We start from the raw sequence: 23,814 nt of genomic DNA, 5'->3' as shown, positions 1-23,814 counted from the left end.
GGACTGATGAAATGAGAGTGAGTCTTGATGGGCCAGATGGATGGGCCGTGGCTGGATTGGTAAAGGGCAGAGAGCTCCAGTCCGACTCAGACGCCAGCAAGGTGGAGGTGGAGTACTGGTTTGGGCTGGTATCATCAAAGATGAGCTTGTGGGGCCTTTTCGGGTTGAGGATGGAGTCAAGCTCAACTCCCAGTCCTACTGCCAGTTTCTGGAAGACACCTTCTTCAAGCAGTGGTACAGGAAGAAGTCTGCATCCTTCAAGAAAAACATGATTTTCATGCAGGACAATGCTCCATCACACGCGTCCAAGTACTCCACAGCGTGGCTGGCAAGAAAGGGTATAAAAGAAGAAAATCTAATGACATGGCCTCCTTGTTCACCTGATCTGAACCCCATTGAGAACCTGTGGTCCATCATCAAATGTGAGATTTACAAGGAGGGAAAACAGTACACCTCTCTGAACAGTGTCTGGGAGGCTGTGGTTGCTGCTGCACGCAATGTTGATGGTGAACAGATCAAAACACTGACAGAATCCATGGATGGCAGCCTTTTGAGTGTCCTTGCAAAGAAAGGTGGCTATATTGGTCAATGATTTGTTTTTGAATGTCAGAAATGTATATTTGTGAATGTTGAGATGTTATATTGGTTTCACTGGTAAAAGTAAATAATTGAAATGGGTATATATTTGTTTTTTGTTAAGTTGCCTAATAATTATGCACAGTAATAGTCACCTGCACACACAGATATCCCCCTAAAATAGCTAAAACTAAAAACAAACTAAAAACTACTTCCAAAAATATTCAGCTTTGATATTAATGAGTTTTTTGGGTTCATTGAGAACATGGTTGTTCAATAATAAAATTAATCCTCAAAAATACAACTTGCCTAATAATTCTGCACTCCCTGTATTTATAAAACAAAACCAGGAGAAGAACCTACAGAGAAAGAATATGGTGGAAAGATATGTACGCCTTTCATGGTATGGATGGTTTTGGCAAATAGTGAGTCTACATATGGAGCGACAAATTGTGAAAGTGCCTAAAGGTAGAGCTTTTCACAGGAAAGGGGTATGGCTGACTATGCCACATTTAGAGTGAAAATTGCGCCACAATTCTGCCTGAAACTAAGGCTACATGCACACGACAGTTGTTTTATGCGGTCCGCAAATAGCAGCTCCGTGTTCCTATTTTTTTTACATCCACATCCGTTCCGTTTGTCCGCAAATTTTGTAGGTTGTGCTTCCATGTGTCTTCAGTTTTTTTTTAGCGGTCTGCAAAAAAAAACCTGAAGGCTGTAATTCTTGAAATTTAATATATACAGGTTTCCCACACAAAAAAGGATGCGGTGACATACGGATGGCTTCTGTTGGTCATCCGTATTTTTTTGCGGACCCATTGACTTCAATGGGTCCGCAAAACGTTTATTGCGGACAAGAATAGGACATGCAATACTTTTTTTGCGGACGTGAAACGCATTTTTAACGGATCCATAGAAATGAATGGGAAACCATCCATCCGCAAAAGAAAAAAATGGAACGGAGGCCGCAAAAAAACGCTGCTATGTGCATCTAGCCTAAGTCGGACAATAGTTTGGTATAGAGCTAGACAAGGATAATACGTCTGGCGCAGGTCTACACAGCCCATCTACGCTTACGCCTATAGGATTAGTAAATCGGTCCCACTGTGTTTGCAGCATACATGGGGAGAATTTCCTGACGTATGCCACTCTATACGGTATTATAGGCATACAGTACAGTACGTCTCCCATAGGCTGCCTATAAAATACCTCATACTATGCGGTATACTTTGTTGAAGGATGCATCTGCATGGAGCAGTTTAGCAGGCTGCACAATTCCCTACAGAACAATAGAAGGTATATGAGCTCAACGGAGGCATGTGCACGGGCCAAGAATCCCACAGATAGACGCTAATGAGCGGTTATAGGAATCTTGCGGTGTAAATGTGCCGCCGATTACCTGATGAATAAGCAAAATGCTTGTTCATCAAGTAAAATAGATCAGTCATGCGGTCACAAAAATCCTTGTTTGTCGGCGGCAGATCGCGCTGTGTAATCGTGATCTTCTGCTGGCAAACAATCATTCAGTAAGGGGACGAGCGATGGCATTAGCGATATCCTCCCAATACTAAGGAGGAGATCCCTGCATGTAATAGCAGTGGTCTCCTCCACAAGTGAGCAGGTGATTGCTGGGAAGGAACGATTCCTTCCCGACAATCGCCCGCTGTGTCATCGCGTGTAAAGGGACCTTTCTGCTCTAACCCCTCAAAAAATGGTATCTTCACAGTTCTGTTCAGTTTCCTTGGGTTAGAACTGGCCCGGCTTTGTTGGCCATACCACCCATGTAGAGCCGTTATATAATTACTGACGATCATGCCATCGACACGTGCAACGGGTGCCTCCCCCTAGGGCCCTTAATAGATGTATGACACGCGTCCCAGGTGTAGGAATGCCGAGTGGTCTAGTGCGGCCTAAAATGTCCCTTTATGTGTGTCATGGTGCTCCTACCTGGATACCGCTGGACCCCAGGCTTTGGCTCCGAAGCAATAAATAGGGGGAATAATTGAGGAATTTGAAAAAAAGATTGAGCCCAGACCTTGTATGTAGTTGAGCAGCAGCTTTACTTGAATAAACGTTCACCAGAAACAATTTTCAGGCTTTGTCTTGGTCCCAGCAGGCTTTAGCATTAAACTGGCAGGCAAACTCCACTCTGCTATTTCTCTCTGACTCTGCTGTACTGACAGGCTGGCTGTATAACTCAGCTTCTTCTGTATGCTGCACATCACTTTGTCTGACTCTAGGTTATGCCAGGGAACTTTCCTCCTGGCTCCTGAGACTTCAAGCTTTGGCCTCCATGGCCAGCTGAGCTGAGGGTGCTCTGGCTGGCTTGGGCACGTCCAGCAGAGACGTGCCCTGCACACCTTCCCCTAGGAGTGGGTACTGGGTAAGCTAGACTGACTAGGAACTGGGACCCACCCTTCCTGCAGTAAATGGGACTCGCCCACTTCTTCACAGAGATGGGGGTGTTAGAATGGAATGGAAGGTTCCATTCTAACTGTAGTTCTGCCATGTTTGCTGCCACCTGCTGCTTGTGAACCAGGCACATTACATATGAACAATTACACAACAAAATAGAAATGCACGGCGTTGAGGACCCGGAATAAATACATAAGATGACATGGGGGTTAGACCATTAGAGATAGTAATAGGGTGCAGGAGTAGTAATGCCACTCTGGGGCGTCACACACGTCTGTCAAGCCTCATGCACGCAGCTGTTTGCGTTTTGCGGTCTGGGGGCAGGGGTCACTTGTCTCTATTTTACCAACTATTAGTAACTATGCCATTGGTCCGCGCAGAGCATCGGCTTGAATTTCCCCACAGAAATCGCTCAGTCAAGCAAATGGGTCTGCGGGAAGAATGCACTGCACATGGACGCCATCAGAATGTGGTCCGTCTGTGTTTACATACTGCTCGTCTGCAAGAGGCCCGCGAAATAACGTAAAGGGGTTATCCGGCCGAGGAGCTGAAAACCTGTGTCCGCGGTCCCGCTGTGCCCCATACATGACTGCGGGCACAGTACAACCCTGGGGCCAATTTACCCCCAATCCAATAAATTCTTGCAAAAAAAATGTTTTCATTATTTCAAGTTCGGCGTACAAGGTTCGGGTTATCTAAGAATTCCGTTAGGGATTCCTCTACCACGGACCATGAGCGGAAGCCATAGATAACCCGAACCTTGCACGCCGAACTTGAAAAAACACAAGTTCGCAAAACACTACTGAACTTGTAAGTGCTCATAACATTGTTCATTTCTTAAAAAAATAAAATAAGAAAATATTTTAAAAAAATCCAATTTATAACATGGTCAGTGCAACATTGACCACGTTATAAATTTGATTTTATTTTTTTTTTTTCTTAAATTACCCCCCCCCCCCCATTCTAGAGCCTTACAGAACAGAGCTCGCCAGGATGGCAGGAAGGAGTCTCCCCGATGATGACGTCATGCCCTGGATGACATCACACCGCCAGGTCCTCTGCACGTGGAGGGGGGGGGGGGGTCCCCCCTGAATCAGTGGTGCTGCCTGGCCCCGCCCCTCCGTCTTCCCGGGCCCTCCTCCCTTCCCCAGTCACATGAGCGGCTCCATGCAGGAGATAAAGCACTGTTCTCCCACCATGGCGGGCGGCGGCGGCGGGCTCTCCCCGGCCCCGGGGGTCCTACACGGCGGGCACCGGAGAACGTGCTAGGAGCGGCTGCGATGTGTCACCACCATGGCTCTTCTCCATAGGCTTTTCAGCAAGAGGAGCAGCAGTACCGCGGTACCCGGCAGAGGTGCCAAGGAGGGAGCCGCGTTCAGGTGACTAGTGGGCACAGCAGGGGTTACTGTCTGATAATGACCAGGTGGAGCTGGCTGGCTGGCATTGCCATGTCTCACAATGCCCCTTTCACGTCATATTTGGGAATCCCCCAGCCATTCCTCCTGATGGCAGTGTTCACACCTTCAGGAATAGATGAGGACCTTCCACATCCATACGGTGGAGATAATCAGCGCAGATCATGAATGGTCATGTGTCATTTAATGCAGAAATCGCTGTGGTCCTCGGATTTCTGCTGCAAATTCTCCATTCACTTGTGCGTGCTGGGAGTTGTAGTCCCAACAGCAGGCATAGCGTTGGCTGCTGAGCCCTGCTCTGTGTGGTTGTGGAAGGACAATCCTTAAAGGGGATGTGTCCAATGAATAGGTGCAGGTCTCACCTCAATGCTCATCACTTGCTTGGCTATTTGCAAAAGTCCTCTAGAAGTGTATGAAGAGCGCTGCGCAGGCGCGGCCACCTCGCCATTCGCCCCATTCTTGAATGGGAGCATCGCTGCCGTAACCGGGTCCATCCACTACACCCGGGGTCAGCAACCTTTGGTAATTCTCAGCATGCTGCATTCATTTCTATGAGAGCTCTTAGAAGAGCAGAGCGAGTATGCATGCTGGGAGTTGTAGTTTCACAGCAGCTGGTGTGCTGGCGGTTACCAACCCCTGCACTACACAGTGGACGGAGATCCGTGCTTCCATCGCCACCCTCAGGCTATAGCCTCCCGTCCAGTCTGACATCAGGAGGGGAGAGATGTCCCTGCACGCTGAGTGGTACTGTTGCCTTGGGAACCATACAGCACCCGCAGGATATTCTGTACAGGTGTGTAGTTATTAGGATAGGACTTGTGCGCCCAGTGTACAGCAGCGTCTCTCCATATTGGGTGGCAGATTGAACCTTAAGCGACACTAATGTAATAGGGGTGATTTTATATGTTTTGCAGACTAGTCACCAAGCCCAATAATTAGCTGTACAGATTGCTTTTCAGCAGTCATATCATTATCATCACAGATAGGATTACACTGACAGGTACCACCTACGTATCGATAACATAGAATCCACCAATAGGTGATATCAACGGTTATCTGCTACTCCCTTCTGCACAGGTCACAGAAGTCTAGAAAAGTAGTCCATGAGGTCCCTCCTGCCCATTGTCTCTATGGTCCACGGTGGCTGCTGTAAAGCAAATCTCTAAATGCTGTTAACAGCTCAAGATGGCCGCCCCCAAAATCATAGGAAATAGAATAAATAAAATAAAAATCTATATTTATACAATAAAAACAGGAGAAAATGGAGTACGTTTTACTATCTGGTATTTAAAGGGAATCTGTCACCTGCTTTTACCATTTTAAGCTGGCACCATCGCCATGTTCACTAAAGTAGCTTATTTCCAGCAGTCTTCTTTTTACTTTATTTCGTTTTGTAGTTTTGATATAAAAGCAATTTTTATGTTATGCTAATGAGGCTCCAAGGTGCCCAGAGTAGCGTTTTTTTTCACTCTCCGGTGCCCAGTGACGCCCCCTTGCAGTGCCCAAGAACGCCTCCTGATCATCAAATAACCTCCCACAGCCCGGCAAACTGTTCCGCCCCCTCCCCACGTCATAGTCTACCTTATAGAAATGCCCCGTCCTTCTACCTGTCTGCGGCCAGAAAACTTGCGCAGGCAGTACTGCGCAATCATCAACCTCCTGAGGGCAACAGCCTCAAAAGTCTCACTGGGCATGCGCCGAGCCCAGTGATGTGACCTGAGCGCTGTTGCCCTCAGGACGTTGATGATCGTGCAGGCGCAGGCCGCATCAGATTTAGGCCTCATGCACACGACCGTATTTTGTTTCAGTTTGATTTTTTATTTTTTATTTTTTTTGCGGATAGGATGCGGACCTATTCATTTCAATGGGTCCGCAAAAACCGCAGACAGCACACCGTGTGCTGTCCGCATCAGTATGTCCGTTCCGTTGCTCCGCAAAAAAATAGTGCATGTCCTATTTTGTTCTAGTTTGCAGGATAGGCATTATTACAATGGATCCGCAAAAAAAAACGGATGCCATACGGACCGCAAAACTCATACGGTCGTGTGCATGTAGCCTTAACCCCTAGAATGTTGCGCGTGTAGCGGGCACCTTAGCTGCAGGGTTTCTGCTGTTTCAAATTTACCCCCTCAGATGCCATGATCAAGCATGAGGGGTCCGGAAGCAGGCGCCACGCATCCCGTGCCATAACAGCGCTTCTCTGCTTAGATCAGGGAACCTGTTACCGTATAGTAAGAGCTCAAATGCTCAAGCAAGCTTCTGTAGCCATTACTAGGATATACCAATACAGGCCAGCAGGTGGCAGCACTGTATTTTTATATTGTAGATGAAGTGTTGTATGATGGCTGTTTAGCCATCACAGAACACAATGGGCGATCTAATGATGGCCAGTTATAGTCGCCTTATACTCATTTTCATCAAAATACATACACATACATAAAAAAATAAAAACACACATCATGGGTATCACTGTGTGCAAAAAACGCCTGTGGGTCTAAGGCTGGTTTCACACGGGCGTTGCGGAAAAATGTGCGGGTGCGTTGCGGAAACACCCGCGATTTTTCCGCGCGAGTGCAAAACATTGTAATGCGTTTTGCACTCGCGTCAGAAAAATCGCGCATGTTTGGTACCCAAACCCGAACTTCTTCACAGAAGTTCGGGCTTGGGATTGATGTTCTGAAGATTCTATTATTTTCCCTTATAACATGGTTATAAGGGGAAAATAATAGCATTCTGAATACAGAATGCTTAGTATAATAGCGCTGGAAGGGTTAAAAAAAAATAAAAACGTTAACTCACCTTATCCCCATGATCGTGTAGTTCCCGGTCGGTCTCTTCTTTAGCTGTGGGCTTGGGCTGAATGACCTTTGGTGATGTCAGATCACATGCTCCAATCACATGGTCCATCACCATGGTGATGGAGCATGTGATCTGACATCACCACAGGTCCTTTAGTCACAGCTAAAGAAGAGACCGACCGGGAACTAGGCGATCATGGGGATAAGGTGAGTTAACTTTTTTATTTTTTTTAACCCCTCCAGCACTATTATACTATGCATTCTGTATTCAGAATGCTATTATTTTCCCTTATAACCATGTTATAAGGGAAAATAATACAGTGAATAGACTGTCACCTAGAACCCATGCGTGAAAATCGCACCGCATCCGCACTTGCTTGCGGATGCTTGCGATTTTCACGCAACCCCATTCATTTCTATGGGACCTGCGTTACGTGAAAAACGCAGAATATAGAACATGCTGCGATTTTCACGCAACGCATAAGTGTTGCGTGAAAATCACCGCTCATGTGAACAGCCCCATAGAAATGAATGGGTCAGGATTCAGTGCGGGTGCAATGCGTTCAACTCACGCATCGCACCCGCACGGAAATCTCGCCCGTGTGAAAGGGGCCTAAATATAACAATATCCAATATGGCAAAGGGGGTAATGGGAAAAAATATAAGTGGCCACTTTGCCATTTTTTGTCACTTCACTTCCTCAAAAAATGTTAAGTGATCAAAAAGTCACGCACACTTCAAAATGGTATGACAGAAAAGTACAGATGAGCCCTTGTACATCCCTGTAGATATAATTACAATAACGTTATAGGGGTCAGAATATGGAGATGAAAAGAAAAATGTATTTTTTTATTTTAAAGGCGTTTATTTATTTTTTAATCAGTATTGCAATGCAAGAAAAACTATATAAACGTGTTATCATTGTAATGTTACTGACCTGGAGAATGAAGGTAACAGGGCAATTTTACCTCATCGAGAATGCCATAAAAAAAAAAAAAAAACTAATACCATAAAACTGGCAGAATTGCAGTTATTTTTAATTTTTTTTTTTTTTTTCATTTTATTTCACCCCATTTGGATTTTTTTTCCAGCTCCCCACTACATCATATGCAATATTTAATAGTGCCATTTAGAAAGTATAACTTGTCCCTCAAAAAATTAAGCCCCCATAAGGGAATGTGAATGGAAAAATAAAAAAGTTATGGCACTAGGAAAGCGGAGAGTGAAAAGCAAAATTGCAAAAAATAAAAATCACAAGGGTTAAAAGGCATCTGTCACCAGGGTCAGTCATATTGAAAAGGCATAGTGCCTGGTCAGGTTGACCCTGCTGAGCAAGGCAACCTCTTGCATTCAAATCTGGGCTCGTTTTAGAGATGAGTCTTTCATTCCAGATACTGTTTAAGTTTCCAGTGCAAAGTGGGAAAGGCCTAGTCCTCAGATCACCGCTGAACCTTCATTCCCCCCCCCCCCCCTTAACCACTTCCCCCTCTACTTAAAGGGGTTTTCCGGGTTCAGAGCTACTGTGAGCCCCACTGCCTTCAAACAGCTGATCAGCAGCGCCCTGGCTGTCAGATCCCCCATTGAGAGGATAGATAATCAAAAGGTGTAGAACCCCTTTATGCCAGGTACAGTGCTTTGTAGGGCTAGCTCAACCTATTTTGGCGATCCATTGCCTCTTTCTCGAGAAAAAAATACTGTTAAACCGTATGCAAATGAGCAGTTAAGTGCACCAAGGGTAGGTCCAAGCCACTCTGTCCACCCTTACTCCTCCTGCTTCCTCCATCAACCACTCGTTTCCAACTTGATTAACAGAGCCAGGCGAAATAACGATCTATGCAGGATCCTGGTCCTGTCAATCATGAAGGAGAGGGAGGGGTTACTCAAGGAAGGAGGAGCAATAGAGCTCAGAGTGGCTTGGTCCTGCCTTCGGGGCCTTTTCCCGGCCGAGCCTGTATTGGGGGCCCGCAATTTACGGGACACGGACGTTTGTGCACCGGATTACGGATGCGCACCCATTCAATTGAATGGGTCCGCAATCCAGAAGGTCCAGTGCGGAATAGAGGCATGTTCTATTTTGCGGTGCGGACAGATTAAAGTTGGATAGGTCTGCATCTGCCTGCGGAAACCGCACAGATGTTGCCCATGCATTGGGGATGCCAATGCACACAACGCCCGTGTGCATGAGCCCTTAAAAGTACTTTTTCTCCAGAATAAAGCAACTGATCCCTAAAGTGAAAGGTATCATTTAGGGATGAGCGAATAGACTTCGGATGAGACATCCGAAGTCGATTTGCATAAAACTTAATTTCAATACTGTATGGAGTGAGTGCTCCGTACAGTATTAGAATGTATTGGCTCAGATGAGCCAAAGTTATTACTTCGCATAATAACTTCAGAACTTAATTTATACTGTAAAAAAAAAACATTTCCCGAACTTGGGTTTGGATCCTAGGCATCACCTGGAACCGAACCCAAGTTCGGGAAATGTTTTTTTACAGTATAAATTAACTTCTGAAGTTATTATGTGAAGTATAATACAATACAGTATACATTCTAATACTGTACGGAGAACTCACTCCATACAGTATTGAAATAATGTTTTATGCGAATCGACTTCAGATGTCTCATCCCAAGTCGATTCGCTCATCCCTAGTATCATTACGTTCAGCTGCACTAGTCCTACAAGGCATTAACAGTGAATCTCCTGGTGGCAGGTTCCCTCATCGTAGTGCTCTCGGAGAAGTCTTTTAGGCTTCGTTCACATCTCTGGCATGCTTGATCCAGCGGACTGTTCCGGCCTAAATGCCAGACGGACAAAAGCTGCTGCATGCAGAGTTATTGGCCCGGCCGAAACCTATTAATTATGCCGGAAACCATCTAGATGCCATTATAGTCAATGGGCAGCAGGAGGCACACCGTCGTGTCTGGAAATGTTGGATCAGGCTACCGGATTCCCATCGCTACTCTGAAGGTAGCCGTATAGTGAACCTGATAACGTTGTGTTAGTGAATATTTTGCCCTTTTTATAAGACTTTATATTACCTATCGTCTCTACTTGTGTTAAGTTGGAGCCTTAATATGAACCGTATTATGGTCAGTACTGAAAATATGAGTAGCCATATTTGGGACATGTAGGACACGGATCAACGCCAATTTACCACCAAAAAGGCGTGTTTGTACTGCATTTAATAATTCCCATAGGTTTATGGCCTAAAAACCTATGGGTTTGGTAGATGTTCACTAGACAAGAGAACAGGGACTGTCTCATCACGGCTCCCATGGCTTCAGTTACGTCAATAGGCCTTCTACGTGCTGTATAACCCGTCCTGTTGGCTAAGGGATGTTTGCAGACACTGTTTGATAGGTTACGCTTGGGATAAAAGCAGAGTGCAATCTGTACAGGATGTAAAACAGCCCGTTGATGGTGCCAGCAGGGTAAGCCCTTTGTTGGTGTGCGCTTAGAAATGTTTTGAGACTTTAGTATCCAGATTTCACAGCTGTATTTTCCTAGTGGGCAAGCCGTCTACAAAGCAAATACTCATAGCTTGTACTGACCAGGTCTCTATGAACGATGAGAGCTGAATCATTTTCATTGTATATACTTGACTGCTGTATTGGGCTATAAAATCGCCGATCATGCCAGTAGCCAAGGTGCCCGATTGTTTAGCAGTGGTGAGAGCAGCATTTACGTGCAGCAGTCATCTTCTCTGCATGAGGACGAGCGATTGCTAGTGATCACTTATCCCCATACAGATTCATTGCTAGTGGGCAGTGGATCCCTATTTACATAGTTTGCTTATTCGTTGGGTGATTTGCAGCACGTTTACGCTGGAAAATGATAGGGAGCAAGTTTTTGTACAAATGGTCATTCGCCCTGTGTAAAAGGACTTTATAGCCCTAAATAGAAAGCAACTCAAAACAATTTTTGGGGTAAGTTGGCACCTGAATGCTGGGAGTCACCTGACTCTTACATGTAGAGTCCTCATACCTTGCAGCCTGTTCCACATGGGTACAAATGTGCTCCAATGCTTTTTATACTGGACCACTGATTTTTCTACCCATTAGGGCTCATGCACCCAACCGTATGTTTAGTCCGCATCCGATCAATATTTTCTGCAAATCTGATGCTGACCCATTCATTTCAATGAGGCTGCAAATATGCGGACAGCACAGGTCCGTTCCGTGGCCCTGCAAAAAAGAGAGAACGTGTCTTATTCTTGTCCGTTTTGCAGACATGGATAGGACATTTCCATTAGACGGCAAAAACAAAATGGATCCGTGTCTTGTGGATACACAATTTGTACGGAAATGATGCGTGTGTTCCACACTAGACAGGAAAGGGAAGGGGCTGAGAAAACTTGGCGTGTGGTGCGCGGCCTGTAAAGAAGGGAGCGCCGGCCAGCCATCACGGAGGGAAGTTTAGCAGCAGCGTGGCAGGTTCAGAGGAACAGCCAGTTATTCCTTCCGGATTCCCCTTGGATGCGCAATCAATATGCTGGAAGAAGAGAAAGTACAACAGCGCAATGAAAAACAGGAGCAACACTCCGAACCCGGCATGCTACTCCTGTGGGGTAAGAGGGGTTGAACCCCACAGTCTCCTTTAGGGGAGATTATTCTATTGTGTTTCTGGTGACTTATTGTGGGCTACGTATTGATGTAGGTTAAAGGGGCCCCCAGGAAGGCTACCCACAAGACGAAAGGCAGAGAGTATGGGATATGCGAAAATAAGCTTAGTCCGTCTTACCCCAAGACATGTTGTCAGCCCTGCCTAGATAGACTGGTAGCAGAGGAATCCCCATCCTTGTTTCAGAATATTCAAAACCTGGTCAAGATGAAAGTCCGTCCCTCAGTGGAACAATTTAAGAAGTCTCTTCCTGGTTCTAGGCAGAGGAAGGCTCAAGTGGCAGAATCGGACTTTACTGAGTCAGATTCAGAGGAGGAGGGGGTATTAGAACGTTCAGATTCCTCTTCTAAAGATCTTACGGGAAAGCCCCTGTTTAAAGTAGAAGACACGGACCTTCTATTAAAAGCGGTCCACTATGGAGATAGAAGAAAAGAAGACTAAATCAAGACAGGGGTTAATGTTTGACAGTCTGAAGCCAAGAAAGGTGAGAGTATTCGGGACTGTGTTAAGGAGTTGATAAGGAGGGAATGGGAATAAACCCGATAAGAATTTATTTTATTTTTATTTTTTTTGTTCCAGATCAGTTAGAGAAAATACCCTTTTAATGATCAAGACATCTCTGTCTGGCAGGAGGTTCCTAGAGTGGATGCTCCGGTGGCAAAAGTTAATAAAAAATCAGCTCTACCGTTTGAGGATCTGGGTTCCCTCAAGGATCCGATGGATAAAAGGGCAGACACCTATCTTAGAATTGGGAAGCATCTACATCTTCTTTTAAGCCAAATTTTGCTACGACATCTGTTGCTACATCGCTTAAAGTCTGGTTAGGGGAGTTAGAATCTCATGTCGCTAACAGAACCCAGAGGGATCCATTGCTGGAAGCAATACCTACTATGTTAAAAGCTGTAGACTTCATTTTGGATGCGTCGGCTGATGCTCTAAGGTTATCTGCTAGAGCAGCGGCTTTATCAAACTCTGCCAAAAGATCCCTTTGGCTGAAGGGATGAAAGGAAGATGTTGCTTCTAAGTCCAAGTTATTTTCCCTTCCTTGCAAGCAACATTTTTTTTTATTCGTCGAGCTCTGGAGCCTGCTACTTAAAGTCCGGACCCATATAAGGTCATCTTTAACACCTAATACAGGAGGCAGGTGCCGGCAGCAGAATTACATAGCCGGCACCCTGCCTCTGACAGGGAGCTGCGATCAGCGGCAGTTAACCCCTCAGGTGTGGCACCTGAGTGGGTTAACTGCCGCTGATCTGCTGCCAGTACCCACCTCCTGTATTAAGGGTTAATTATCATTGGTGGCGCAGTGCTTGGCTTACTTGGTTAAGGAAGCTGTCCCTTTCAGATCCATGGATCCTTCCAGAGAGGATTTGTTATTCCAGGGGCCCCTTCGTCATCCTGAGATAGGGAAGCTTGATATAACGGCCTGGATATTGAGAGGGAATTCCTTAAATCCAGGGGTCTGTCAGACCAGGTAGTAGAGACTCTCCTAGCTAGCAGGAAAAAAGTTACCTCCAATATTTATTTAAGAATTTGGAATACCTTTTATGGGGTTTGCCGGGTCAGATTTGGATCTATCAGCTCTTCCAGATATCCTATTAATTCTCAATAAAAAGAAAAAAAATGAAGACCTAGCACGTTAAAGGTTCAAGTCTCTGCCCTGAGTGTTTTGCTTGACTGTAGTTTGATGCCCACAAATAAACACAAAAATACAACATGTGTGGGATCATGTCAAAGCCTCCAAAAAATTTATACACAAGTACAAACACTATATCTTAATTAGAATAAATATCAAAGGCAATAATAAAAAAAAGTTGCAGAAAGTACTGGAATGTAGAATAGAAAGGCCCACCCTAATGTGGAAATACCGTGGTCATTAATGAGAGATTAAACCACACATACGGTGGTAGTTATATAAATGGAACACCAGCCCTGTGTACCATGTGATCTCCCAATTTATTAGCAATCCAATCATAGGCAATCAAATAATACTATTGAAAGCAATAGAATAGTTGTGGATAAAATAATCTTATGTCGTGGTGTATCCACTCATCATACGTATAAGATAAACACTGCCGATCATATGGAGTGACAAGAAATCAAGGAGAGCAAATGGTCAGAACAAGGGGATCTGGTTACCCATCATGCAATAATAAACACAAGCTTACATGGGCTATTATGTTACTAAAAGTAGATGAGCATGGATATAGACCACAGAGTAAAACCCACTGCAAATATAGTAAAAACAAGCATGTAAGAAAGGGAAACTAACCACTTTAGGGAATGCAAAAAGCCGGACGTACGTTTCGCTGGTGCACGTCTTCCGGGGGGCGTGTGTCACGACCGCTATCCCAGCAGCAGTCGTGTCGCACCAGACGGAGGGGAAGGGGGACCCTTATCTACGGATGGGAAATAGAACGGTCACCCCTGACTAACCCTAAGCTGGCACCTGTCTGCCCTGATACCCTAGACGGGGTGTGAACCCGTGCGGCGAGCAGGATGCCTAAACCCTCAGTCACCCTAACAAGACTAGACTGGGGAAAGGCAGATGGGAGCACTAGTCACCATCACTCACGTCTAGGAGAACAACAGGGGAAGACAGCAACAAACAAACAAACAATCAAACATAGATAGACTTATCCAGTCACGAGCAGAGAAGGTGATCCCAATAACGACAGTCCACACCAGACCAGAGCTCCACGGCAATACCATCAAACGATCTCCTTCAAAGGTCAGAATAGCACTGGAAGTAAGGACTATATCTGGCAATGACTGCAAGTGAAACTGAAACTAATATAGTAGCTGGGAGTGGCAGACAGGACTCACCTGAGAAGGATGCCTACAAACTCCCAGTCAGGACAAAAAGGTTCACAAGGCAAAACCCGGATGACATACCCTGAACCACGGAGCAAACTCACAAGCTATCGCGAGTAGCAAGTCGCTGCGACCTTCTCCTCCCAGACCTGTCTGGATCAGTCACAGTCGTGACAGCGTGATTTGCTGTCAACGCAAGAGACACTGGGAAAAAGGCCACATGATCGCTCGTTATAACGACACAAGTCACGCGAGATTATGACGCAAAATCACATGATCAAACACATGACCTCGCTAAGCGAGTCATATATTTTAAGATGATTGATGTTGATTGTTTCACTGTACATAGAAATGGGCAGTCCTATGAATTGTGTCACAAACTGAGGAATGAAGTATGGAGGATCCTTTTTAAAGATCTGGGAAGTTCCTGTCTGGAAGGGGGAGGATCTCTCACAGGTGCTGTCATGGGCTCATGGAAAACGGATTACTGGTAAGAGTAATCAATGTATTTTTAGCAAATATTTCAGTGGGAGCCACATTGAAAAGACTCCACATTGAGCCTCCATACTCTGAGTTACTGGGTCTGCATCTCTTCACTCTGCTTCATGAACAGAAGACTTGCAGTAGACATCAGGGAGGATGTAGGAGACTAGGGATGAGAGGGTGAGCGATTCTGGGGACTTAGAGGAGTAACTATACCCAGGTATGAGAGGGGGTGCCGGGGGCTAGGGGTGAGTGGTGGAGCCGTGCCGGGGGCTAGGGGTGAGTGGCGGAGCCGTGCCTAGGGATGAGGGGGCGGTGTGGGCTGGGGCACCTTGTGTACAGTACACGGCTGTTTTTATTTGTCCCAGTTTAAGTCTGGCTCTGTGTGATATGCTGTGATACAGTCAGGTCCATAAATATTGGGACATCAACACAATTCTAAGACTTTTGGCTCTATACACCACCACAATGGATTTGAAATGAAACGAACAAGATGTGCTTTAACTGCAGACTGTCAGCTTTAATTTGAGGGTATTTACACCCAAATCAGATGAACGGTGTAGGAACTACAACAGTTTGCATATGTGCCTCCCACTTGTTACGGGACCAAAAGTAATGGGACAATTGGCTTCTCAGCTGTTCCATGGCCAGGTGTGTGTTATTCCCTCATTATCCCAATTACAATGAGCAGATACAAGGTCCAGAGTTCATTTCAAGTGTGCTATTTGTGTTTTTGAATCTGTTGCTGTCAACTCTCAAGATGAGATCCAAAGAGCTGTCGCGATCAGTGAATCAAGCCATCGTTAGGCTGAAAAAATACAACAAACCCATCAGAGAGATAGCAAAAACATTAGGCATGGCCAAAACAACTGTTTGGAACATCCTTAAAAAGAAGGAACGCGCTGGTGAGCTCAGCAACACCAAAAGACCCGGAAGACCACGGAAAACAACTGTGGTGGATGACCAATGAATTATTTCCCTGGTGAAGAAAACACCCGTCACAACAGTTGGCCAGATCAAGAACACTCTCCAGGAGGTAGGTGTATGTGTGTCAAAGTCAACAATGAAGAGAAGACTTCACCAGAGTGAATACAGAGGGTTCACCACAAGATGTAAACCATTGGTGAGCCTCAAAAACAGGAAGGCCAGATTAGAGTTTCCCAAACGATATCTAAAAAAACCTTCACAGTAATGGAACAACATCCTATGGACAGATGAGACCAAGATCAACTAGTAGCAGAGTGATGGGAAGAGAAGAGTATGGAGAAGGAAAGGAACTGCTCATGATCCGAAGCATACCACCTCATCAGTGAAGCATGGTTGTGGTAGTGTCACGGCGTGGGCATGTATGGCTGCCAATGGAACTGGTTTTCTTGTATTTATTGATGATGTGACTGCTGACAAAAGCAGCGCACAATATTATCTGCTCATATTCAGCCAAATGCTTCAGAACTCATTGGACGGTGCTTCACAGTGCAGATGGACAATGACCCAAAGCATGCTGCAAAAGCAACCAAAGAGTTTTTTTTAAGGGAAAGAAGTGGAATTTTATGCAATGGCCAAGTCAATCACCTGACCTGAATCTGATCGAACATGCATTTCACTTGCTGAAGGCAAAACTGAAGGGGAAATGCTCCAAGAACAAGCAGGAACTGAAGACCGTTGCAGTAGAGGCCTGGCAGAGCATCACCAGGGATGAAACCCAGCGTCTGGTGATGTCTATGCGTTCCAGACTTCAGGCTGTAATTGACTGCAAAGGATTTGCAACCAAGTATTAAAAAGTGAAAGTTTGATTTATGATGATTATTCTGTCCCATTACTTTTGGTCCCTTAACAAGTGGGAGGCACATATGCAAACTGTTGTAATTCCTACACCGTTCACCTGATTTGGATGTAAATACCCTCAAATCCATTGTGGTGATGTATAGAGCCAAAAATGTTACAATTGTGTCGATGTCTTAATATTTATGGACCTGACTGTATGTTTGCTGACTCCATTGGGGACACAAAGGGGTGCGGCTACATGGGGACATGTCATAATGTATTTCAATGGCATCACAATGCGACATACCATATGCTGCGACTGCGATGTGACAGTTCCAGAAAAATCCGACTTGGATTCGCGGTGGCAGCATGTCCTGTAGGGACACTATTGAAATTCATTACATGGAATGTCATGCGACCAGAGTCTCCTTGTAGCCGTAGGGGAGGTGATGGTTAAAGTCTAAGGCCCCTTTCAGACGACTGAGTTTTCCGTGCAGATGCAATGCATAATGCGAATGCATTGTGCCCCCACACTGAATCCGGACCCATTCATTTCAATGGGTCTGTGTACATGAGCGTTGTTTTCCAAGCATCAGTTCTGCGTTGCGTGAAAATCGCAGCATTTTGTATATTCTGCATTTTTTCACGCAGCCCCGGCCCCATAGAAGTGAATGGGGCTGTGTGAAAATCGCATCCGCAAGCAAGTGCGGATGCGATGCATTTTTCACTGATGGTTGCTAATCCATCATTCGTGTGCAAGAGGCCTAAGGGTAAGGGGACGTTTACACGGCGGCTTTTTAAGCGGAATTTTGGCACGGACAGCCGAGATTAAAGTTCGCCGAAAACCCACTGATGGTTGCGTCCTCGCTGCCTCCATTACATTTCAATGGGAGACAGTGCTGAGGATCCCCGAGTAACGGTTTTAAAGGGTTTCTACCACTTAGTTTTCACATAATTAGCTTTCAGACACTAGCGATCCGCTAGTGTCTGCTCTGCCAAACAATCCTGCTATAATAGCTTTTGGGGCAGCCGTTTCGCAAAAAAAAAGAACTTATATTGATATGACCCTCTAGGTGCTATGGGGGCGTCATTGGCACCTAGAGGATCGGCCTACCTTCACAAAATGCCGCCGCCCAGCGCGTCCCTCCAGCCCGCCCATCTCCTGCGGAATGCGATCAAGCGGACGAATTCTCGCGCATGCGCCGTGCGCGTCTGTATTCGGCGCATGCGCAGTGAATGTCCGACCGCTTCCCTGCTCAAACATCTCCACTGCGTCTGTTCCTCGGAGCACTATGATGTCATCGGCGCAGGCGCAGTGGAGATGTCTGAGCAGGGAAGCGGTCGGACATTCACTGCGCATGCGCCCGAATACAGACGCGCATGCGCAAGAGTTCGTCCTCTTGATCGCATTCCGGAGGAGATGGGCGGGCTGGAGGGACGCGCTGGGCGGCGGCATTTTGTGAAGGTAGACAGATCCTCTAGGTGCTAATGACGCCCCCATACCGGGTCATTAGCATATCAATATAAGTTCTTTTTTTAGCGAAACGGCTGCCCCAAAAGCTATTATATTAGGATTGTTTGGCAGAGCGGACACTAGCGGATCGCTAGTGTCTGACAGCTAATTATGTGAAAACGAAGTGGTAGAAACCCTTTTAAGCTGCTCTGAGGAAAGATATTTTGCATCTCCGCTCAGCAGCGGCTTTAAGCCGCCACTTTGCGATCCTCAGCACTGCCTCCTATCCATATATGTATGGACGCAGAGAGAACACTGTTTTCGGTCAAATGTCTGTGCCAAAATTCCACTTAAAAAGCCGCCATGTGAACATCCCCTTACCCTTAAACCAAGGTGAAGCGCGGGAGCTGTGCAGGGGTCTCCAGTTCAGTGCAGATACTATACCTAGAAGCGGGGGCAGCCCTGCTCCTCACCCTAGATCACATGGGACTGACACCTAGCACATCCTGCCCCCTGCCCTCTGTCAGAGGTGACTTGGGCATAGTGATAAGACATTTTGCTTTGGAGGGATTGTGGCGTAGATTAAGTCGCATGCATAGAGAACACTGATGCAGATGTCTGACTGGAAGTCTGGCCAGGAGTTTGACCTCTGGACTCGAAATGTGTTGTCACAAGACTATATCTGTATTGTTTATGACCGCTGCCAGCGACTCGTGCTGTACATGTATTATATATCAAGATATGGTGATGATATGTAATATTTACTAGCATTAGAATTTCATATAGAATGAGCATTATGTTTCCTATCTTAGTTCTGAAAGGCACTAAAATTGTAATTTAAAGGGATTCCCCCCCCCCACCTCCCTCGGGCAGTAACGACGGGGCCCCGCCCCCTCAGCGCCCCCCAGGTGGTAATGATGACTCCAATTAGAATATTAATCTACCCTGCATTTCTGCTCCAGACTGTTCTGTCTGTCGCTCAGCGCTGGAGTATCGATGACTTCACTGCAGGGGACTGGTGAAGCAAGGAGCTGACAGCAGGACATGTGGATTCAGACCATGGTCCGCCTGTTGAGTACTCCTGCTGTAGATCATAATGCTACAGCTTAGATATTAAAGGGGTTATCTGGTTTCCGATATTGATGACCTATCCTCAGTCAATATCTGAACGATGGGGTCCGACTCCCGCTGATCAGCTGTTTTGAAGAGACCGCAGAGCTCATATGAGCACTGCTTGCCATCGATATTGCAGCAGCGAGCAGTGAAATTACAGCTCTGCCGTCCCATTCATTTCAATGGGAAGTGTATCTACAACTGCTCTTTTCTATTCAAGTGAATGGGATGGCGGAGCTGTAATTACACCTGCTCTCCGCTGCAGCATCAACGGGTAAACTGACAAGAACGCAGCGCTTACATGCCCCCCGCCGTTCTGATATCAAACCGGACAACCCCTTTAAGAGGTCATCCAGAGCTGATAGAGCTCTTACACTTCTCAGTGGTGACATGTGGCCGAATATTTCTTGTTTGAACCAGGGGTTTTGCTTCACCTCCGGGAGTTCTGGCTAGCCTCATTAGTAAAGCAGATGGACGTCCAGCAGCACATCAGCCAGGCACAATCCATAGAGCTGCAGGACTCCTCTGCCTGATGACTACTTCTCACATGACAGTCTTCCTGTAGAGGGCGTGCCCTTATTACGGAGCCCTGCCTTCTGCCAGACATATGCCTGAGTCTTGTGACTTGCCAATACTTGAATGTATGGTCGGTCAGTGGGAAGCAGCGCGTCCTACCTGTCAGCATGCTGTCAGCTGCGCAGCACCTGGAAAGGAGGGAGCTGATCTCGGCAGCCTGGGATCTCCATATGCTGGCAGCAGACTTGTGTCTGTATTAATGGGATAAGCCTTGCTGGACTCCTTCCCTCTCTTATTTTGTAATTCAGTGGAGAATGTGTGGGGGCACCCAGAGAACTGGCAGCTATGCTGGGTGCTGCTCAAAAAGGCTGAGAAACAGGTGGATTGCCACTTGCCTGCTTGCAGACAGATCTAAATCTTCTGGCAGCAGTGCGGCGACAGGAACGCGCATGAGACCAGCGGCAAATAACCTTCCCGACACTGGTTATTGCACCCAGCCAAGGTAACGTATTCCAGGATTGTCTGCATGCAAGTATGTATTGTCACGTCTGTTATTATCGGATAGTTTTTATTTTGTTTCTCCGCTTTAATTTGCTTTAGCTTATAATGGGAAGTTGCAACCGGCCGTTCTCCAGGCTTGCGTTACTTTTTATGTTGTGTTTTTTTTTTCCTTTTTTTTTTTCCAACTGGGAGAAATACTTTTGTTGGCTGGCATCCAGTACGGATAAAGTCTAATGTGGAGGTAAAATGCACTCGCGTGATTTGCTTTGTATGTGCACAGTTCTATTAATCCATAGTCTGGGGTTTGAGTGTCCAGAGAAGAAGCACTGCCAGTTACAATCCTAGCACACGACCAGTTTGGCTCGTATAGTCTGTGATGTAAGTGAGCAAAGGTCATGCAGGTAGGTGTTATTACGGAGTATACCGGTGGTGGTGTTTTTGTTTATACATGCTTGAATACCGCCTACTGCTAACCTTTGTCATGAATGTAACGTGTGCATTATGCATGTGTGTGTCCTGCAGGTGCCATCATTGAGTGGAAGCTTTAAATCAGAACTTGCTCCATTAGCCATCATGCACACAGCCATGTTCAGATTTCAGTCTGCAAACAATGGATATGCAAAATATGGATGCCTGCCTTGTGCATTCCACTTATTATTTTTTTTTTTTTTTTTTTTTTTTTTTTCACTCCCATCAGTAGAAAAGGCAATTTTTGTCCACAATACAGACTAGAATAGGACATGGTGGAATAGCCATATGGATCTGCAAAAATACAGACGTGGGCATGGCCTCGTAGAAATGAATGCATGAAGCCTTACTTGGCTTACAGGGGTATTCTCATTTTAGACATTTAGGGGGTCATTTATGACCGGATATACGCCACTTTTGTGGCGTATATCTGGCACACGCCATGGTGCGGCAGATTCTGCGACTTCTTCCCTGCTCATGCCAGGTCTAAAAAAAAAAAAAGTGGATGTGGTGTGAAAGGGGGGGAGCGGTAGCCCTGTATCATTAATCATTTTCTGCGCCTGGTTTAGGTGTAGAAAATGGTCTAAATAAAAGGCGGTAAGGGAGCTGTCTTACGTTCAGAATCGGCACTGGATGCGCCGAAGTTATGTAGAGGCAGGCGCCTGTACAAAACTTCGGCAGTCCACCGTCAGCTATAGGACTTAAGACCGGCATCTAAAACGCAGATCTTAACAAATGTGCCCCTTAGTATAAATGTCTCATAGTCACTGGTCCCACCTCTGAGACCCGTCCTGCCTGGTAAGATGAAATAAGCATCATGTTTGTGCAGCCATTAGGTCACTGTAGCGTGCTGTACTGTCCTGTAACGACCATAACATATATGACCTGAAACGGCTCCTGTAAAATGAACGCCAATGTGAACAGAGCCTAACGCCTGAGGCTTTTTCCACCAGCACTTGTTCTCCCAGGCTCCCCATACACATGCACACTGAGCTGAGTGTCCGTGTGTTTTCAATGGGGAGAGTGGAATAAATTGCTGCCAAATTCCTCTGGGAGCAGTTTATCTCCTGGTTGAACAGGGCGTTGGGTATTTTGAAATCCAACATGGCTGATTTTTGTCTCCCCAACATCTAGCACAGGAGGGAGAGTCCAGGAGTAGCCATACACATGAGATACTGAGCCGATCCTACAGAAATCATTGGGCCCAGAAGACTTTAATGTGTATAGGCATCTTAAAGAGGTTTTCCCAATTTCTGATATTGATGACCTATAGTCGGGAAAAGTCATCAATATCAGATCAGCAGAGGTCTGACTCCCGACACCCCTGCCGATTAGCTGTATGAAGAGAATGCAGCACTTGTATTAGAGCTGCGTTCACGTTTTACCTACTCGCCGTCGGCATTACAGCGGTGGGCAGGCGTAATTACAGCTCCTCTATCCCATTCGTTTGGATGGGAAGAAGCAGTTGAAATTATACTCCTTCCCATTCAAGTGAAGTGGGATGGAGGAGCTGTTATTACATCTATACACCGATGTAATGATAACAGCAAGCAGGTAAACAGTGAAGAGAACGGAGCTGGCATAAGCACTCCGTTTAGCTTTAAACAGCTCATTGGCAATAGCTACAGAAGACAATTGTGTATACTTGACTGAATCCTCAGCATGTTCTCAAATCTGTGCAAATTTGTTTTTCATCAGTATGTAAACTGATTTTTAAACAAGAAGGTAAGCTGCCAGAGGGGGAAGGAGACAGATTCTGCTCAGAGCCTACTCCCAGTAAGTCCCCATTCACACAGCCGTATTTTTGGTCTGCATCTGATCCACATTTTTTTTTCAGCAGCTGTAGGGCCGCAGGTTGAGCATCCCTGCTATATATGATTTGATATATACATGAAGTGCTAATTCAGTTTCCAGTTCTGACCATTTATACCGTAAACTGACGGAGGTATTTCTGGACTCCTGGTACGATTACTGTACCATAGTGTTTTCTTTGTACAGGGGATTGCTAGTATTCCTGGGTGTTGGAAATGTTCTTGGTACAGGGTTGCTCAAACCTCTACATTCATATGTGGTTATTGAACCTCTAGAGGCCTCGTTCACATTTCCGTTTGATGTCCATTAAAAATCCATCCGTGTTTCATCTGTGAAGAATCAGTGTTTTGGTCCGTGTGTCATCTGATTTCCAAGGACACTGCTCAGCTAAAAACTAATTTCCAGAGCATCTCCTACCAATGGTCCATGGAACACTGACAGAACATGGATGCACTACGTGTGTCAGTGGTTTTTCATTGACTCATAGACTTCTGAGATTGGTTCTCCTTTTACCTCTGTGAAAACCACCACTCTCCGTCAAAGGATTTTCATGACATTCTGGTACATGGCTTTTTCATTGTGACTTTAAAAGGGTTTTCTGTGATTTATTTATAATGGGAAGTGATGAGGTGAGCATTTAATTTACATAACTTGAAAAAAGCGAAAGTGGACTGTAAAAGTACTTGGAGGTGTTTAAAAATAAAAATCCCCTAGGATGGTTGGGGTGGAGGAGAACTATCCCAGGATGCCGATGATTCTTACGGTTTAAAACCGGTGACAGGTTCCCTTTAATGATCCAGAGAGCAGGAGAGTGATATATGAAGCTGTAGATAAGCGAGGACCTCTTCCTTCATCACAGATAAGTGTCCCCTGGGGGAATGAGCAGGAACTGGCTGGTCTGGGCTCTGCCGGGTGACAATCGGTGTGTGATGTATTGTGGTCCGCTCCTAGACAATGGAGAATGAAAGTGCAGCCATCAGTCTGCTCAGCAGCTTTTGTCATGTGGGTTGGGGGGGGTGCCTGCCCATGGTCATCTGATAGTCTTGTGCTTTTGGAAAGGCC

The 23,814-nt window shown here is 45.8% G+C and overlaps 1 protein-coding gene across 3 annotated transcripts in view; it reads left to right on the top strand.

Moving 5' to 3' along the window:
• The first annotated feature begins 4,171 nt into the window (after positions 1–4,171).
• Positions 4,172–23,814, top strand: part of FNIP2 (folliculin interacting protein 2) — a 57,496-nt gene continuing 37,853 nt past the window's right edge. For 2 of the 3 annotated variants that reach the window (XM_044300028.1, XM_044300022.1), the window contains exon 1: positions 20,096–20,473. In XM_044300028.1, the coding sequence (XP_044155963.1) occupies positions 20,286–20,473 (188 nt within the window). In that variant the 5' untranslated portion in view covers positions 20,096–20,285. Of the gene's footprint in view, positions 4,371–20,095; positions 20,474–23,814 lie in introns of those variants that run through there. The other variant, XM_044300036.1, reaches the window with a different exon arrangement.

This window comes from Bufo gargarizans, chromosome 1 (assembly GCF_014858855.1).
Source record: "Bufo gargarizans isolate SCDJY-AF-19 chromosome 1, ASM1485885v1, whole genome shotgun sequence".
Lineage (NCBI taxonomy): Eukaryota > Metazoa > Chordata > Amphibia > Anura > Bufonidae > Bufo > Bufo gargarizans.
Note: the sequence above shows the minus strand (reverse complement) of the source record. Positions and strands in the feature narration are given on the sequence as shown.